The sequence below is a fragment of the Arachis hypogaea genome, chromosome 7, assembly GCF_003086295.3.
Source record: "Arachis hypogaea cultivar Tifrunner chromosome 7, arahy.Tifrunner.gnm2.J5K5, whole genome shotgun sequence".
Classification (NCBI taxonomy): Eukaryota; Viridiplantae; Streptophyta; class Magnoliopsida; order Fabales; family Fabaceae; genus Arachis; species Arachis hypogaea.
The window spans coordinates 10907806-10928295 of NC_092042.1; the positions used below are offsets into that span (position 1 = coordinate 10907806).

General features: G+C 34.0%; 1 protein-coding gene across 4 annotated transcripts; it reads right to left on the reverse strand.

The window, feature by feature from the left end:
- Window positions 1-12416: 12416 nt before the first annotated feature.
- On the reverse strand, window positions 12417-15597 carry LOC112702431 (uncharacterized). 4 transcript variants are annotated; one of them, XM_072199108.1, is made up of 2 exons: window positions 14405-15597; window positions 12417-12685 (listed from the first exon to the last, which is right to left on the reverse strand). In XM_072199108.1, the coding sequence occupies exon 1, from the start codon at window positions 15375-15377 to the stop codon at window positions 14415-14417; it is 963 nt and encodes a 320-aa protein (XP_072055209.1). In that variant the 5' UTR covers window positions 15378-15597; the 3' UTR covers window positions 12417-12685; window positions 14405-14414. The 4 variants fall into 4 exon arrangements, with proteins under 4 accessions (XP_072055209.1, XP_072055207.1, XP_072055206.1 ...); XM_072199106.1 differs by having other exon boundaries at window positions 12417-12847; XM_072199105.1 differs by having other exon boundaries at window positions 12417-12853.
- Window positions 15598-20490: the final 4893 nt, after the last annotated feature.

The window sequence follows — 20490 nt, forward strand, 5'->3', positions numbered from 1 at the left end:
AATATAATATCTCTTAATTTTATTAAAATTTAACAAAACCCTAATTTGGCCAAAAATCCCTAATTTCATATTTGTCCTAAATTAAACCATAAATTTCCAAAATATTACCCTAACCCCAATTTTCCTAACCCTAGCCGCCTTACCTCCTTCAGCCACCAAAGTCCCTTCTCTTCTCCCAAACACAGCAACAATTCATGGGAAAAAAAAAAGAAATAAAGATAGAAAGGGATGAGAGGAGAGGGGAGCCGCGGAAAGGGAGAAGGGGGAAGAGAGGGAGACAGCGCCGGTGGTGGGCACCACTGCCACCGTCGCTGCCGATGCGCCGTCAGGAGGAAGATCCGAGGGAGAGAGAGAGCGTGGAGTTGAGGGAGCAGAGAAGCGTGCCGCCACCTCCAGACGCTGTTGCCACCGCCGTTCACGAAGAGGGAAGAGATAGTTCGCGGGTGAGAGAGGGAGCGTCGCGCCAGCCACTGACCTCGCGTTCGTCGTCATCTTTGCGGGACTCATGCCGCCGCTGTCACCTCGCCGTGAAGTCCGTCGCGGCGTCGCCGTCAGGAGTCCGAATCCGAGGGAGGAGAAGGGCTGTCGTCATTTTGTGCCGCCGCGTCCTACCACCGCTGCTGCTGGGCCGCCGTCACTATGAGGAACAGAACGCACGAGACAGAGGATAGGGAGCTTCGTGGAAGCTCCGCCACTGCCAACGCCGTTGCCAAAATTGGGCTAGATTCACCGGTAACTCTACTTCCTTTTTTTGAAAATCTGTTCTGCTCCTAGTTTGTGCCACTATTCTGATTATTGTTGGTGTCTCCGTTGCCTTAATCACATGGAGTGAGGCTAATGCCGCTAGGACGCGTGTCTAGGTCTGATTTTTGTTCTTCTGCCGCTGAGAGCCAACACCAGAGCTATTCCTAATGATTCTGTCACTGTAATTGCAATTTATATTAACACGGCTGTTGTAAGAGGCGTCGCGACTATTGCTGTTCCGTGGAGCTTATTGTTATCACTGTCGCCGTGAATTGAAAGAAAAGGAAATTATCATGATAAGTTACGTGGATTCAGCTAACTGAGGTAGGGGTTTTCTTAAAATTTACTTTATCTTACAGAGTTGTTATAAATAGATATTAATGTGAGAAACATATGTCTGTGATTATGATTGTCTTATAAATGTGGTTGTTTGCTGGACTGAATGACTGATTGCTCAATTGTTTGAGTAGTTTGTGATTGCTGAAAAGAAATTAGTTTGAAAGGTTATTTAGTTGATTATTATGAAAAGTGGCTTTCTTGGTTTTGAAGCTATTTTTGATAATACAAATGAATCGGCTCTAAAAATAATTTGAAATATGAAGCTGAATTAATTTTGGAAACGGTTTAATTTTTAGTTAGTCTGATTTTATAAATGATTTAGTATATGAGTTGGTTTGATTTTAAAGAGAATTATTATTGGCACTGATTCGCTTTGAGAACAGTTTGATATTGGAACTGGTTGAATTTTGGAAATGAATGAGATTGGGAAATGGTTGAGAAAAGATTTGAGAAATGTTTGGATGGGACCCGAAAAGGGTGGCAGAATCCGAGTTTTAGAGGAGATGCTGCCGAAATTTTATAAAATTAGAAGTTCCATTTAAAGTAGTTATTTTACAAGGTTTAATTTTAAGCGTTATATGATTTAAGATTACTTTATTTATTAAAGGAAAAGTTATGTTTTGGATTGGGAATTGTTAATGGATGGAATAGAAAGAAGGATGGTGATTTTCTTTGAAATTTGGTTTTGAAATGAACTTGGAAAAGAGATTTGGATCGATGAATGATTATGATGTTGAGATGTGAACTTTGAATTATCCACATGGCTTATGAATTTGAGATATCTGAGATACGAGGTTCCCTGGATTAAGTGCCGTGGCTTGCCACCACGTGTACCAGGTTGAAAACTCGACACTCTGTTGACCCTACGATGTAAGTGAGTGACCGGGCACTATATAAATTCCCGGGAATGTTACCCCCATTGAGTAATATTGATTATTTGAGAAAAAGCTATGCATAGACTCTTGGGGATGCACGTCGGGGGACAGTCTAAGTACAATTCAGACTTGTCGGGTTGGCTGGATAACCGACAGATGAGCCTCATCAGCCATAGGACAGGCATGCATCATATGCATTTGTATGCTTTGCTTGAGTTTGAACTTGTTTTGGTTTGCCTAATTGCTAAACTGTTCTTAACTGCTACTTGAACTATTTGCTGTAACTGCTGCCTACTTGTGCTTTCCTTGTCTGTCTTGCCTGTGTTTGTCCTGGCGTGCTACATTTGAGAATGAACCTTGATGCTGAATTAATGACTGTGTTGTTTGATTGTGTGGTTGATTTCTGATTGAGATTTGCTTATGAGAAACGAAAGACCTTGAATTTCTAAAAATGTTAAACACTGCTTCTTTGAAAAGGTTTTGAACGATTAGCTATATGATTTTAGAAGTATTCATATGACAATGATAGTCACAGAATTTGAAAACAGTTTTTTTATTGAATATCTTCTTATGACAACTTTGAAACTCCGTGGTGAGACCGTGTGGTTAGGTTCTCACCCCCCTACAGCTTTACCTTTTCAGGAACCGGATGAAGAAGCGTTAAGAAGGGTTATATTGCGTTTGGTTGATATGTTGTTGTATTAATTAGATTATTTTCTTCCCTCGTCTTTGTTATTACAAGTTTGTAAGAGGGATAGGAATTTTATGTTTTATATGTATAATATATTATGAGTTATTATGTAAGGAGTCTTGTATATGAATCTATGCCTGTTTGTAGTTTTCTTAAGGTAAAGTGTTTATTTTCGGTTTTAAAGGAAATCAGCGGTACAGAATCGAGTCACAGGCTCCTATTTTAGTATTTAGTATGTAAAGTAGTCGTAATACTCCTTGCTATCAGAGTGGCACAGCCGGAAGCGTGACTTCTGATAGTGAGGGTGTTACATTATGGTATCAGAGCGGTTTTTCCTGTAGAGCCTGAGGAATGAACCGACTATGCTTCAATTGCATACTCTGAGAGTCTGTCATGTAGTAGGTCTTGTTTGAATAACGAGAATTAGAGCTTTATGCACATGACGGTCTATTAATTAATGCCATTAGTCTCGCATTGCATAATTTCTGGTATTAAGTTTGGCCGGCTTAATACTAGTAAACTATGTATATGGAAGCACCAATGGGTTATGATAGACAATATGCGAGTCATAGATAACGCGAGTTGCGGGTTTTGGGAGCGTTAGAAATTAATTCTTGAAGTTAGTTGACATGTGATCCTTATCTGTGATAGGTGTTAGTTTTACCTTTATCATTTGCATTGGAAATCCTTGATTCAATGCTTTTCTTGAGATACGGTTTGATTCTCTGTTAAATTATATTTCTGACTATCCCCTGGATTCTTGATGTTATGGTTCTCAATTTTACGTTCTCTTATAAGAACCTTGTACTCTAATTTAATTGGAATTTGCTTCGATCAATATATTATCTTTCTTCTTCTTGTTCCTAGCAAAATTTTTGGATTTAGATTCTCTCTATGACTTGATATCTTGCCTCTATGCTTTGCACCGTATGCGTATTCTTCCCTTAACATGTGCCTACTTATTCCATAGATTCTTAACATCACAGTTTTAGGTTCTGCATTCTTCTACTTAAATGAGGTAATTTATCGATGAAATCTGAACCTGTTTTGCCGTAATACATCCTATCTTATAGAGCCCTCTTGTAATTTTTGTTTTGGGTCTTCAAAGTAATTTTGGTTCGATTCTCCTCTTGAATATTTTTCAAAATTCTTGAAAGAATATTTTTGCTCATAGCTTAATTAAGTTTATTTTATAAATTTTTCATATTTTGTTTTAATTCGAGTTGTTTTAATGTAAAACCTTATTTAAACATTTCATGTCTCTTTTGAGAAAGTGAATTCGTTTCTTTTTGAGATTATTCATTCTTTGTTAACGCTACCAATGACTTTTAGTATTATTTTCGACTTAGTTCAAATCCAGTTTAAATAAATGCACCGTTCTTCCTCTTGATCGTTCCTATCGAAGTTCTTAAATTCAAGTTTCTTTTTAAGATTAGAATTTGATTTCTACCAAGATTTTCAGTAAAATGTTTTATCCTTAGCCTAACTAATTTTTATTTCATAAATCTTGCATAATCTAGCTCGACTTGAATTTGTTTTAAACAAGATGCAATATTTATGTTTTAATTGACTTTCTTGAATTCTGTAAACAATTACCCTATTCTACCCTATGGTTTCTATTGAAGGTCTTTGAAATCAAAATTCTTTTCTATTTATACTTCGATTTTTTCTGTCCGGCACACTTTATGATTTTTGACCATTCTTGTTTGTTGGTGACTCAAACCATTTCTTCAAATACTTGTAAACATTGTCTTAAATCATTTGCAAACTTTGTATGTCCTTTATTCGGCCTAAATTTGTTTCGGCTAAATATGTTAACTTTTCTTATGATTCCTATTGAAGTTCTTTGATTCAGATCTCCTAGAAAAAAAATAATGTAAATTGACTCTCCTTCTGGAATATTTCATTGTTATTGCGCATTCTTGTTAAATTGCGATTCTATTCATCCTTTTGACTTCATGCGAGCGTTGCCCTTGTCATTTGATTTGCTCTTCCTAGGTATTTTATCCCTTTAAGTAAACTCGAGTGCTTTGGTGTCATGTGCGACCCCTAGACATGAGTAACAATACGCTAGTTTTTTTAGTACACAGCTTGTTGATGCAGGAAGTAAATTTGGTGAGTTTGAAAATATCGCAGGTTATGGCATTTAATTTTGCACTGGTGTGTGTTTGAGCATGAGTCAGGTTGCTAAGTTTTCGAACTAAGGTCGATTGTTTAGATTGCCGCATAACAATGAATGAGTTTAAAACCCTTATTGAGATTGAACTAGACTTGGAATACTGGGGATTGGTTATGGCTTCCACTTCTTGAAACTCTCCCATTCCGTTTTTAAACTTGGAAAAAAAAATGTTTTGATGAAGTATAACTGGACCTTCTTTTGACTATATGTCAGTTTTATGCATGCGTTTGGTTAGTGAAGCGCTTAAATATTTTTACTCATACCTTTTCAAACTTTACATAATCTCTTACAACCTGAAATTGTATTCGAGTAATGTCACATCTATGTTTTCGTTATTCTTTTACAAATATATTGTTGTATACTTTTTTTTTGAAATGTAAAATGATTCTCTTAAGTTCCGATTTTTGTAAACGATGCATTGGAAAGAGTTTCATTCATACTCGAATCTTGTGAATTGTCTTTGGCCTTAAATTTTCTTTTCTATAAACCTCATACTCCTTGACTCAGCTTGAATTCATATCAAACCGTTGTATTGTTTTCTAATCCTCAAGGTTGTCTCTTAAATTCTTGTGAACATCATCCTTGTCACCTGACCTCATCTCATGTCTTGTAACCTTCTAAATAACTCGGGAATTGCTTTAGAGTCACATATGACCTTTGGGCATAGCGAATGAAACGTTAGTCTCCTTAGAATGCTGCTCGTGAGCGTAAAAAGATGAAGCAGTAAGTGTGTGACGTTATAAGGGGTTGTAGTAGTTTTGTTTCCATGTGAAAATTTGTGGGTGATAGGTTTATGACCAACCTTTTTTTGGGTTGTGAAGTGATTGATGAAGTTGCAAATTGAAGTTCTGAAGTGGATACGACATTGGTGAGCGAACGTTTTACCCATTGTTTAAATACCAGTTTGCTTTGTAGCCATTTTGCCACATTAACTATAACTTTGCTTTGTGAACGCCTATCTTGTATCTCCTGCCTTATACCATACTTTACCCTTATATTTAAATTTTATAGTTATTCAGTATTTGAACATCTATATGTATAAATATGCTAAACTTTCTTGCTTATCTAAAACGCATTTAGAAAGTAAAGTACTGTTGCTTCAGACCACACTTTTCCCTTACACCTAAGTTTTACAAATTATTCGATATTTGGAAAATTAATACATAAATCTGCCAAGATCTCTGTTTTTTTTTTAAATATTCAAAACTATTTTAGAATGTTAGGTATTAAGTTAATTTTCGAGGACGAAAATTTTTATAAGTGGGGTAGGATGTAAGACCTCTAAATTTTTAAAAGTTATTAATTAATTATTTACGATGCATTATATTTATTTAAGACTGTATTTTGGAGATTTTTATATAAAAGTTGAATAAACTCTTATTTTTTTTTATTTTATTTAGAGTTCTTATAATTGAAAAAATAGTGAATATTTTATATGCCTTGATTTTAAATATTTATATTTTTAACCTTATCTATAAATGAAGGAGAATTAGTTTATTTGTCTCCAATTTTATCGGATTAGCATTTAATCGAAACTAATTTATAAATTTATAATTGAAAGGTATTTTAAAGATAGATATTTTATATTTAATTTAATATAATATCTCTTAATTTTATTAAAATTTAACAAAACCCTAATTTGGCCAAAAATCCCTAATTTCATATTTGTCCTAAATTAAACCATAAATTTCCAAAATATTACCCTAACCCCAATTTTCCTAACCCTAGCCGCCTTACCTCCTTCAGCCACCAAAGTCCCTTCTCTTCTCCCAAACACAGCAACAATTCATGGGAAAAAAAAAAGAAATAAAGATAGAAAGGGATGAGAGGAGAGGGGAGCCGCGGAAAGGGAGAAGGGGGAAGAGAGGGAGACAGCGCCGGTGGTGGGCACCACTGCCACCGTCGCTGCCGATGCGCCGTCAGGAGGAAGATCCGAGGGAGAGAGAGAGCGTGGAGTTGAGGGAGCAGAGAAGCGTGCCGCCACCTCCAGACGCTGTTGCCACCGCCGTTCACGAAGAGGGAAGAGATAGTTCGCGGGTGAGAGAGGGAGCGTCACGCCAGCCACTGACCTCGCGTTCGTCGTCATCTTTGCGGGACTCATGCCGCCGCCGTCACCTCGCCGTGAAGTCCGTCGCGGCGTCGCCGTCAGGAGTCCGAATCCGAGGGAGGAGAAGGGCTGTCGTCATTCTGTGCCGCCGCGTCCTACCACCGCTGCTGCTGGGCCGCCGTCACTATGAGGAACAGAACGCACGAGACAGAGGATAGGGAGCTTCGTAGAAGCTCCGCCACTGCCAACGCCGTTGCCAAAATTGGGCTAGATTCACCGGTAACTCTACTTCCTTTTTTTGAAAATCTGTTCTGCTCCTAGTTTGTGCCACTATTCTGATTGCTCAATTGTTTGAGTAGTTTGTGATTGCTGAAAAGAAATTAGTTTGAAAGGTTATTTAGTTGATTATTATGAAAAGTGGCTTTCTTGGTTTTGAAGCTATTTTTGATAATACAAATGAATCGGCTCTAAAAATAATTTGAAATATGAAGCTGAATTAATTTTGGAAACGGTTTAATTTTTAGTTAGTCTGATTTTATAAATGATTTAGTATATGAGTTGGTTTGATTTTAAAGAGAATTATTATTGGCACTGATTCGCTTTGAGAACAGTTTGATATTGGAACTGGTTGAATTTTGGAAATGAATGAGATTGGGAAATGGTTGAGAAAAGATTTGAGAAATGTTTGGATGGGACCCGAAAAGGGTGGCAGAATCCGAGTTTTAGAGGAGATGCTGCCGAAATTTTATAAAATTAGAAGTTCCATTTAAAGTAGTTATTTTACAAGGTTTAATTTTAAGCGTTATATGATTTAAGATTACTTTATTTATTAAGGAAAAGTTATGTTTTGGATTGGGAATTGTTAATGGATGGAATAGAAAGAAGGATGGTGATTTTCTTTGAAATTTGGTTTTGAAATGAACTTGGAAAAGAGATTTGGATCGATGAATGATTATGATGTTGAGATGTGAACTTTGAATTATCCACATGGCTTATGAATTTGAGATATCTGAGATACGAGGTTCCCTGGATTAAGTGCCGTGGCTTGCCACCACGTGTACCAGGTTGAAAACTCGACACTCTGTTGACCCTACGATGTAAATGAGTGACCGGTCACTATATAAATTCCCGGGAATGTTACCCCCATTGAGTAATATTGATTATTTGAGAAAAAGCTATACATAGACTCTTGGGGATGCACGTCGGGGGACAGTCTAAGTACAATTCAGACTTGTCGGGTTGGCTGGATAACCGACAGATGAGCCTCATCAGCCATAGGACAGGCATGCATCATATGCATTTGTATGCTTTGCTTGAGTTTGAACTTGTTTTGGTTTGCCTAATTGCTAAACTGTTCTTAACTGCTACTTGAACTATTTGCTGTAACTGCTGCCTACTTGTGCTTTCCTTGTCTGTCTTGCCTGTGTTTGTCCTGGCGTGCTACATTTGAGAATGAACCTTGATGCTGAATTAATGACTGTGTTGTTTGATTGTGTGGTTGATTTCTGATTGAGATTTGCTTATGAGAAACGAAAGACCTTGAATTTCTAAAAATGTTAAACACTGCTTCTTTGAAAAGGTTTTGAACGATTAGCTATATGATTTTAGAAGTATTCATATGACAATGATAGTCACAGAATTTGAAAACAGTTTTTTTATTGAATATCTTCTTATGACAACTTTGAAACTCCGTGGTGAGACCGTGTGGTTAGGTTCTCACCCCCCTACAGCTTTACCTTTTCAGGAACCGGATGAAGAAGCGTTAAGAAGGGTTATATTGCGTTTGGTTGATATGTTGTTGTATTAATTAGATTATTTTCTTCCCTCGTCTTTGTTATTACAAGTTTGTAAGAGGGATAGGAATTTTATGTTTTATATGTATAATATATTATGAGTTATTATGTAAGGAGTCTTGTATATGAATCTATGCCTGTTTGTAGTTTTCTTAAGGTAAAGTGTTTATTTTCGGTTTTAAAGGAAATCAGCGGTACAGAATCGAGTCACAGGCTCCTATTTTAGTATTTAGTATGTAAAGTAGTCGTAATACTCCTTGCTATCAGAGTGGCACAGCCGGAAGCGTGACTTCTGATAGTGAGGGTGTTACATATTGCCTTCTCTTTTGGCTGATTTGAGATACCCACTTTTATGGAGGGTTTATGTTGATTTCATCAATTTTGATGATGTATTTTGTTGATTGTTGAGATACCCTAGTGTCACTAGGAAGACTGTTTGTGTACCCATTATTTTGATAGTAAAATATTTTACTGGACTAGATCCCGTGGGTTTTTTGTCCCTCTTTTGAGAGTTTTTCCACGTTAAAATTTTAGTGTCTGATCATTTAGTTTTGTTCATTATATTTGGTGCTTGGAGTATCTTTGGTATTGCCTATTTAATCGTACAGGTTGTGAGAAAATTATTTTTGGTGCTTCCGCTGTTAGACAAGTTCTTGTTTGAACTTTTATTGAGTTTTTTCAATAATGATAAAGGTAACAATGATTAAAAATTGGTAAACAAAAATAATTGTGTGAAGGAATAGTGGAATGAAGCAAAATTGATGAAAGAAGAAGAAGATTCAAAGAAGAGCAGAGAAAAAAGAGAGAGATTTAAGAATTTCAGAGGAATTAATTAGTTCTATTATTGAGAATCGTTAGGGGCTTATTAGTCCCTATTTTGTAAATTATTTTCACTTAGTATTCACTCTTGACATGTCATTTAGTTATCGTTTTGCAACTGATTGCAAGTAGAGGTGTTCGCGATGCGGTTTGGATCGATTTTGAGTCAAAAACTCATTTGATCCAAATATTAGTTTTACTTGCGGTGCGGTTTGGATTGGATGCTTTTTAAAAAAAAATCGATCCGATCCGATCCAATTTCAAGCGATTTGGATTGGATTGGATTTGCGGTTTTGTAAATTAAAAAAATTAAATACATATAACAAGTCTCAACATTAAATTTTAAATAATCAATAATAACATAACAAATCTCAACAATATCTTAAAAAACCAACGATAACATAACAATGAAAATAAAATTTTAGGTTAGTTAAAATAAATAAATAAATAACATTTTGAATATAAAATATTTATTAAATAATAATAATGCATGAATAATATAAAAATGTATAATAAATTGAACATGTTATAAGTATAATTGTAAATAAAATAATAAAATAATAATATTATAACACATTGTGCAATTTGGATTGGATTGAATCGGTTATAAAAGTAGATTCGAAATCCGATCCGATCTAGCGGTTTATAAAAAATAAAATCCAATCAAATCTGAATTAATGCGGTTTTAGTCGGTTTTCAGTTTGAATTGGATTGAATGAGCGGTTTAATTTGAATCGATTTGAATTTGTTGCAGGGACTTATTAATCCAATTTATTGGATGGACGAGGATCATCAAAATATTTTGAGATGATCAATGGACACAGATAAATAATCAGCAAACAAAATGAATATTTACTTATTTTTTTAAAAAAGAATTACAAACGTTAGAAAATAAAAATATATTTTTTTATTTATAAATGAATAAATAAGATTTATTTTTTCGACGAGTAACCTTAATAATTGAAGGTTCACCTACCGTGAGAATAGAAACAAGAGAGCCAACATTTTGAGAGTAGATTAGAGTAGCAAAATAAATACAAAACAGAACAAGCTAAGCACAACTCAAGAACGAAACACAACCCCCATAGTTGCAATTAATCCCTTCATAGCTAGAAATAATATAGTCTAAATCTTGGATGGCACTTTTAAATTCAAAAAGATATAGCAAATCTAATGTTTATAAGAAGAAAATTCACATCATATTTTTGTTGGTGGAAACCACATATATCCTTTTTGGCAGACGACTGAAAGTGAACCGAGTTGAGTTGAGTTAGATCAAGTTCAAGTTTAACTCATGAAAATTAAGCTTAGCTCATGACTCGACTCGTTAACAATTGAGCCTATTTGGTAAGCTCAAGTTCGTCTCAACGAAAGTTTACGAGTTGGCTCAAGCTCATGAGCTCAAATAATAGGAACATAATCTATAATTGTATATGAATAAATTATAACTTATATATATTAAAAAATATTAAAAAATTAATATATTGTCTATCTATTAATTATAAATTTTTATTTATATCTTATATCAAAATTATATATAAAAAATAACTATAAAAGTTTAAACAATTAAAAACATTAATATATATATAAATTGTATATTACTATTTTATATATATATATATGTATGTATATCTTATATGCATTTAATCTAAACTTTTAATATTATATATATAATTGAGCCAGTTCACGAGCTAATGAGCTGAGTTTATCTAAGTTCAAGCTCGACGCATTTAATTTATGAGCTCAAATCCAAGTTCAAGTTCGGCTCACCAACTGACGAGTTTAGCTTATCGAGCTATTAACGAGTCGAGCTCAAACTAGCTCATAAGCTGACTTGACTCACTTCCAGTCCTAAGCAGAGGTAATGAGTAAAAACCTAGAATACGTGACTCTACCGCTTATGAAAAAAAATATATTTGATGTGAAAATTCACATGCAGTTATTTTCATATAAGGTTGATATTTAAGAATCGTCAGATAATTTGATAAATTTGACTTAATTATTATCTAACGATTTTTAACTATCAACTTTATATAAATGATACTGACTGTGAGTCTTTACCTTATTAAAAAGAATTGGTAGATACTTTAGTGATAGGCACTGGTACATGCAAATGCAATTAGGAAGGAAGTGGTTATAATGTTAAATGTAGAAATCAAATGCGAATATTAATATTAGCAAATTAACCGAGAGTCTGCATCGTACAATAAACTTTAGCAAAGTAATGAGGTCTTGGGTGTTATCGGATTTGAAACCTCCTCTCCTAAATCATTCTTTGTGAATGTGTTCATATCAGGGAGTATCCCAAACATGAGTTTTTCTTTGTGTCAATTTTTTGGCATTTGGTGTGTCTTCCAAACATGGTATGAAGATCCAAATATCTAGACCAAAGAAAAAGAAAAAGAAAAAAAGAAATGGATCAACACATTCAGGCCAACCTTTTTTTTTTAAAAAAAAAAATATCAAAATATGAATCCATGTGATCCTTGGTAGTGCTACCAGCCTAACATTGTTTTTTCTCATGGTATCTTTCAATTTGACATGTCAAAGACCTAATCCATCACAAATAAAAATTTTATTTAAAAAGTTATTGCTGGCCAATAAATTATTACATGCATAATACAATATTCAAATTTCTTGACACTTGCTTAAAAAGACAAATAAACTAACTGTTCCATCAAATTAAGTTGGTTAACATCCTGACATTTAGTTAAAGGAATAATGTGCAAGAGATTGTGATGTAGGCTTTTTTTTTAGATCTGATATTGTAGACATGTAAAATCTAATGTGTTGTGACTAGTGGGCTGTGAACATGGACCACATAGCCCAAAAGATTATCCGAACCAAATTAGACGCTATGGACACGGCCCAAAAAGTGGATGCTAACAGCCAAATACCACAAAAAAAAAGAGCAGTTAACACCACCAGATACCAGCATCAACGTACCACTCCGAACTCTTCGGAAAGTTGAATTAGACTTAATTTCAAGTGATTTTTCAACAATACAAACGGAATTTCAAGAGTAAATCATGTATCTTAGTCCTTGAAATTGTGGGACCAAATCAATTAGTCTTTGAAACTGAAAAATGCTTAATGTAGTTCCGGAAGTTGCAAAACGTATATCCTGTTAGTCCCTCTTCTTGTACCGTCTTTACCCCATTAGTCTGATGCTGAGTGGTTGAGTGTCATGGTGACACACTGTTTGTATGAAATTATGGTCAAATCGTCGTCTAGGATTGATTTATCAAATCTCTAGGATTGATTTATCAAATCTCTTTTTTTTTCGCCCCCATTATGCCCCCAGCCGGACAGGCTCAGTCAAAACAGTTCCATATATGCCAATTTCGTATACCAATTAAGCTACAACTTCATAGTGTCCACATCAGATAAACTATTAGAATTTAGAATGGTCCACATCAATATAAAACTAACGGGCTGAATACAATAGATATTAGATAGAAAGACTATCAAATGTCCAAAAAAAAAGAAAAAAAAGAAAAAAGAAAGACTATGGAAATTCACATTTTGTAATTTTGGAAAGACTATCCAAACTGACTTAACCATGCAGCCTCATTCACTAAAATAAGCATTTACCGAACTTTGCATGAGGAAGTAGGAATAGTTATATTTTCTGTGGGGCAAGATACATTAACAGATTTTGATATAAAGCCTAATGGATACTACCTAATCATGTGTATAAAATATTTCACCCAAATCGATGGGGACTTATCCTTTTGCAATTTTTGTTTAGGATGGCCCGAGGGGGCTTGTCAAGGTTTTCTGGAAAGAAAGACAAAAAAAAAGAAAAAAAGAAAAAAAGAAAAAAAAAAGAAATAGACAACAGATTATCTGACTTGGCTAACCAAACAAACCACTATCAATTATCAAGCTGTGCATGAGTCTGCTTAAGTCCATTGTAATAGTAGTTCATCAATTTCCATTTTAAGTTCAGTTCCTCTTTATTGTTGAACTCAGGAAATCCCAAGTCATAGAGCAGTGATATGCATATAGCAGGGGAAATCCAGCAACCATTAAATTCAAAAAGCTCACATTTAGTCAACGAAAGTGCGATCTCTACCTTGCATCAGTCAACTAAACCCTAAACTCTACATTTAGTCATTCCACCAGATGCACAGATTCACATGTTTATAACTTTTCCAAAATAGTAGTTGGTTAAATCAAGCATTTTCACTGATGCGCTAATAGATGATTAGATGTATATATAAAACTTTTAGCTTTGACAATATATACAAATTAAATCCAACTATTTAAACCTTATATAATGCACTCAAGATGGGTTTCTCAGTCATATATACAAATTAAATCCAACTATTTAAACCTTATATAATGCACTCAAGATGGGTTTTTCAGTCATATATAAAACATGTAAAATTCACATCTACTACACACATCATGCTAAAAGTGCAAACAAAGACCTATCACAAGTTGAAGAGGAACAAAATTTCATCATCACAGAAAGTAACCAAGCTGGTGATTCACCCATTATAATGGCAAGCATCTCATATCAAACAAAAAAGACAAATGAACCAGATGCAACAATATACTCAAACATTCTCCTCTACTCTACACCAGCTATATACTTTTAGCATTCGAAAATGTGATAAATCAAACAAGCAAATAAACAGTAATTAGTCAACCAAATATATATCATATATTAGTATTATTATTATCATCATCATCATCATCATCATCATCATCATCATCATCATATAGTAACGATAACGAAGCACCACATAAAACATTAGAAAAGTATCACAATAAACCATAGGTGCATTTCAAATTCCAACTCCGAGATCACACATATATATACAGATACACATAAATATGCTGAGAATCTGGGATAATAAAGTTAATTATCCATCAAATTTGAAACCTTTTTTTGTTTTTCTTGAGTACCTGAAAAACATCAATAATCTCCTCGGTAATCATAATCGTCCCTTGTAGCCATGCTTGAACTCTCAACCCTCTCAGCAATCTTGTCCTCCTCATACTTCATACCTTCTTCCAAAGCAAGCCCACCCAACGCTCCAGCAACAGCACCCACCGCAACCCCAGCACCAAGGCCCATCTTCCCAACACCACCACCACCCCCCTTGGGCTTATGCTCATAAGAGGAAGAGTAATCAAGCGGGGCAGAAGGCCCACTAGGCCCAGCATAGCCCACGGGCCGATCAATAAACGGCCTCGAAGGATACGGCGGAACCGCACCGGAGTAACCCGGGTAGTACCCAGAGTACAAATCACTATAAGAACTACCGTAAGAGGCAGAACCGTACGCAGTGTAAGGAGGAGAAGAAGGAGAAGGTGAAGGCGAGAATCCTCTGTAGTCACGCGCAGCTGGGTTAGGTACGTAACAGAACATCGGAGAATTGCTGTTATTAGGGTTAGGGTTTGGGTAGTCAGGAATTGTCTGCGATGGCGGCGGCGGCGGTAGAGGAGTTCGGCCAAGGAGTCCCAATTTGAGGTGGATCTTGCCCTGGGGGCGGCCGGAGGGTCTTGAGAGGGTGAATTTGCGGATGCGGGTGGGGTCGGAGGTTTCGTCAATGTCTTTGAGGGGGATTTTGAGGGAACCTACAAGGGGGTTAGGGGTATCAGAAGGGCGAGAGTGGAATACTTCGAGGGTGAGGAAAGTGTCGTGGAGGGGTGGGTAGGAAGGCGGAAGAGGGAGGGTGAAGCGCTCGTTCCAGATGGGTTTTGTGGAGCCGGAATCGTCGGATTTAGTGGCCAATCGGCGATCAGGGTCGACCCAGAACACGACGTAGGGTTTGAGAACGCCGTTCTTCCAGTTCACGTTTTTGAGGTGCTTGGCTGAGACGATCGTGAGGTCCAGGTCAGCCGATTTCGACGGAGGAGGCCGTGATGACGCCATTCGAGAAAAGGGGGAAAAGGGAGCTTTTTTTAGGGATTTTAGAAAATGCCGAGGCTTGTGTCGTGGTTTAGCTGTTTAAGTAAGGATAACGAGAAATTCGACTCTGCCTAACTTCCTCCTCTCCTACTCAAATTCCACTAAGTACTGTAGAGTCGACAAGGCCTGAATGCGAAGACTTACTAGGAAAAAAAAACAAAAAAACAAAAAACACACGCAGCAGTAGAACTAGAAACTAGAAACTAAAAAGCGAATTTTATAAATAGAGAATTATATGGTACAGATCTAAATCTGTACAGATTTAAAGATTTAAAGATGTGGCAAAATCTAAATTACACATCTAAAGCTACACTTTTCACTTAAAATCGTAATTCTTCACAAAGAAAAGCGTCACCTAATGGAAAAAAAAGTAAATTAGAAGATTTAAGAGAAGAAATAATTAAGTTATCAAAATTAATAGATCAAAAATTAATGATTTTAACTAATGTTAATTGTAATGACACCGAATTTTTAAAATTAATACAAAATGATTTTTCTCAAAATCTTTATTTTACTATAAATTTTATTGAAGGACTTCAAAAACCTGAAAAAACTTATTTTTCACACGGAATTTCTAAAAAATGTTACCATGGAAATGATTCCCCACATCTTTATCATACCTTCAACCCACAATTAAATTCTATAGTAGATATGCTTGAAGAAATATTAGTATCCATAAAATTTCAAAGAAATAAGGAAAAAGAGAATCCCAAAGAAGAAAAATTTCAAAATATAATCAACATAACAGACTTAAAAGTAAAACCACCATTGAAATTATGAATATTGAAGAAAAATTATAAGAAGTTACAATGCTTTTTAAACAATTAAAAATGGCTCAAGAAAATAATATTATGGAACATGGTTTTCAAATAGAAGAAGAATTAGTAAATTCTGAAAACATAGAAAATGAAGAACACATTCTAGATTATTCAAGTGACGAAGAACCAGCAATTCCAATACAAGTAAAAAATGAAGCTGGAACATCTAAGGATAATCAATCTCAATTTAAATGGGAAACAGGTTTTGATAATTATGCTTTTAAAAAAGGTTTTATAAATAAATATTCAAAATATACAAAAATACCATCAAAATACATCCCAAAAATCCAAGAAATGGAAAGAGATAGAATGCTCGATTTGGACTGTAAAAAGAATGAAAAAGAAATTTTTGAAAACTGGTTGAATTCCTTCTTATTAGAAACCTTTACTAATCCAAAACTTAGTGAATTGTCTGGAAGAGACATTTGGAATTACATAGGGTTTCATACTAAAGGACTTATAAGAGATTATATGACATCAATAGAAAACCAAATAATAGAAGAATTAGAAACAAAAACATCAGCTTATGATAAGATATTATATATAATGATGATTCTATATAAAGAATTTTTTGGAAAAAATATTATAGATCATAGACAAGAAGTCTATAATAAATAATATCAAGAAGCAAAAAATCATTTAGCTAATATTCAGATATATGATTTATGTAATGTGGAGTCTTATATATGTGAATATAGAATACATTATTACAAATTAAAAGAAGAAGATAAAAATCATTATCTTAGTATGTATATAACAAAACTTCCATATCCTGCTAATGAATTTATAATGGGAAGATTTATAAGAGAAATAAATAGAGGAACAATTGAAAATAATTTTGGTGGAGCAACATCTGCAATAAGAGAGGAAATAAAAGAACGTTGTATGCAAGAAGCAACTCAAAAAAGATTTGCAAATATAATTAAAATTTGCTGTCAGGATAATGAGGAGATACCTCAAAAATATGGTCTTAATAAAAATTTTCAAAGAAAAAGAAAATATCAATTTAGAAAAAAAAAATACTATCCAAACTGGAGAAAAAAGAGATATTTTAGAAAGGAAAATAACAATAAAAATAAAAGATAAAGAAATAACTATTGCCCGAATAAAAAGGAAAATTGTAAATGTTGGTATTGCCAAGAAGAAGGACACTATGCAAATGAATGCCCGAAAAAGAAGGATAAAAAGGATCTTACTAAACAAATAGAAATTGCTAAGTCTTGTTTCATGGAACCATTAGAAGAATCTGATGACAACTTAGACTATATTTTTGAATATGTCTCGGAAACAGACTCAAAGACTGAGTAATAATGCTACATTTATTACTATAAAAATAACAGAAAAGTTTATAAATGCTTTCATAGATTCTGGAGCAACACAATGCTTTGCTAGTTCAAATATAAAACTTGATTGGAAAAAATTAAAGAAACCATTAAGAGTTAGAATAGCTGACAAATCAATACATAAAATTGACCAAAAAGCAGAGATGGTTGAAATTTTTATTCAAAATTATAGGTTCATTATTCCATCAATATATATGTTAGATTCTGGAATGGATTTTATCATAGGAAATAACTTTTTAAAGCTATATCATCCGTTCATTCAAGAATTAACATATATAGTTTTAAAAGCTCCACACGATTCTTCAATAAATCAAAAATCAAAACGAATAAAAATACCGACTACTACTATAGATAAGATCTTAAAATTTAAAATATTCTCTATATTAGAGACATGTTATTTAAATCTATACTTTCAGATAAATATCCCAAAAAATAATCTTGAAATAAAGATAGAAGAACTTTTGGATGAAATTTGTGCTGAAAATCCTTTAGATATTAAAAATACAAATAACGAATTAGTAAGTATTAAATTAAAAGATCCTACAAAAGAGATAAATGTTCCAAATAAAATTTCTTATTCCGCAAGAGATAGAGAAGAATTTTCATTAGAATGTAGAGATCTTTTGGAAAAAGGAATTATAAGATTAAGTAAAAGTCCTCATGCGGCTCCAGTCTTTTATGTCGAAAACAATAATGAAATTAAAAGGGGAAAACGAAGAATGGTTATTAACTATAAGAAGATAAATGAAGCAACTATTGGTGATGCTCACAAACTTCCAAGAAAAAATTCTATTTTAGAAAAAATCAAAGGAGCAACTTGGTTTTCATCTCTTGATGCAAAATCAGGGTATTGGCAACTTCGTTTAGACGAAGAAACAAAGAAATTAACTGCTTTTACTTGCCCAACAAAAGAATCAACAAGTGTGTTGCTCTATGAATGGAATGTATTACCATTCGGATTAAAACAAGCCCCAGGTATTTATCAAAGATTTATGGAAGAAAATCTAAAAGAGTTAAATGAATTTGTTTTAGTGTACATTGATGATATACTAATTTTTACAAAACAGGATAAAGAAGATCATCTTCAAAAATTATTAATAGTTTTAGAAAGATGTAAAGAAAAAGGATTAGTTCTTAGCAAAAAGAAAGCAAGAATAGCAAAACAAGAAATAGAGTTTCTTGGGTTAATTCTATCCACTCAAGGAAAGCTAAAACTGCAGCCAAATGTCCTAGAAAAGATAAATTTATTTCCTAATAAAATAGAAGATAGAAAACAATTACAAAGATTTTTAGGGTGTATAAATTATATTTCTGATCAAGGATTTTTAAAGAACATAACAGAATACACTAAAAGCTTATTTCCAAAAATAAGTACTAAAAAAGAATGAAAATGGGATGAAAAAGACAGTATGCAAATTCAAAGGATTATAGAATTATGTGAAAAACTTCCAGAACTTTATATTCCAGAAGAAAATGACTACTTAATAGTAGAAACAGATGCTTCAGACATAACTTGGTCAGGATGTCTAAAAGCTAAGAAAGCTATAAAAAGTTTGGAACAAGAAAAAGAATCACTAGATTCTAAATATTCCTCAAAGGAATTACTTTGCAGGTATATTTCAGGAACTTTTACTCCAACAGAATAGAGATATACCACTCATGAAAAGGAAACTCTAGCAGCCATTAAATCTCTTAAGAAATGGAAAATTGATTTACTGCCCAGAGAATTTACATTAAGGACAGATTCAAGTTACCTAACAGGTTTCATACGATATAATTTAAAAGTTGATTATAATCATGGACGATTGGTAAGATGGTAATTATTTTTGTTACAATATCCAATAAAAATTGAATATATTAAGGGTGACAAAAATATTATTGCAGATACATTAACAAGAGAATGGAGTTCGTCTGCAACGCATTAGATCAAGAAATTCAGAAATACGAACAAGAACTCGAAAAATGCAAGCATTGTCAGCAAATAAGGATACAGATCCAATCCCTCAAGAAGGCCATCGAAGCAATGAAATCAACACAACATCCAAAACCATCAGAGTTCAGCCAGCTAAGCGTGGTGGACAAATCAGGTGAAGAAAAAATTCCAGAAAATAAAACAATTGCTTAAATTATCAAAAAATCCACCCAAGATAAAAAATATTATGTAATTTATAATGACCCCATGAAAGGAGTATATGATGCTTGGGAAAAAGCAGCACCATTTACACATCAATCAAGGATAATTCATAAAGGAGGATTTTTAACACTGGAAGAAGCAAAGGAATCTTTCAGGGAATATGAAGCTCTTCATCCAGAGCAAACCCTAAAAAGAGCAGATAAAGCTCCAATTCAAACCCAGAGAACAGGAATAATAAGAAACATTCCTACAAGGGCTGAAATCAAGGAAAAGAAAAGGGTCTGTAGATCAAATCTCAGAGAAACCCTTAACATAGTTCTAAATTGGACTGAAGAAAAAAGGGCAATCTTGGGATATTATCCTATTGCCAAAGAACAGTTAACAAAGCTGGTTATATTTCCAGAAGCTTCCCCATCTGACACCTATCAGTTTTTTCAATATGGATTAATTGATACAATTTTAATTTTTAATGATTTGAAAATTATTAGTGAGTTTCCTGCAGGATTCGTTGATGCAGTAAAGAGATTTAAAAATATGATTGACAACGTAAATCCAAGGGATATATCTCTAAAATTTACGAACAGTCAACCTATTTTTAATGAAGAAGAAGAATGCTTGGTTCCAGCACACCAAGTAATATTCATGTCCGTCTTCCCAGAAAATTTTCAACCAATTGATCAAGTTCAAGATTTAACAATCTACAGTCATGAAGGAAGACTAGCCAGCACACTAGCAAGGGTCTTCGAAAGAACTCAAAAGATAACAAGGGAATCTCACACAAG

Bases quoted from the DNA above. Each gene is read 5' to 3' on its own strand.
- LOC112702431 (XM_072199108.1), bottom strand. From the start codon at position 15,377: ATGGCGTCATCACGGCCTCCTCCGTCGAAATCGGCTGACCTGGACCTC.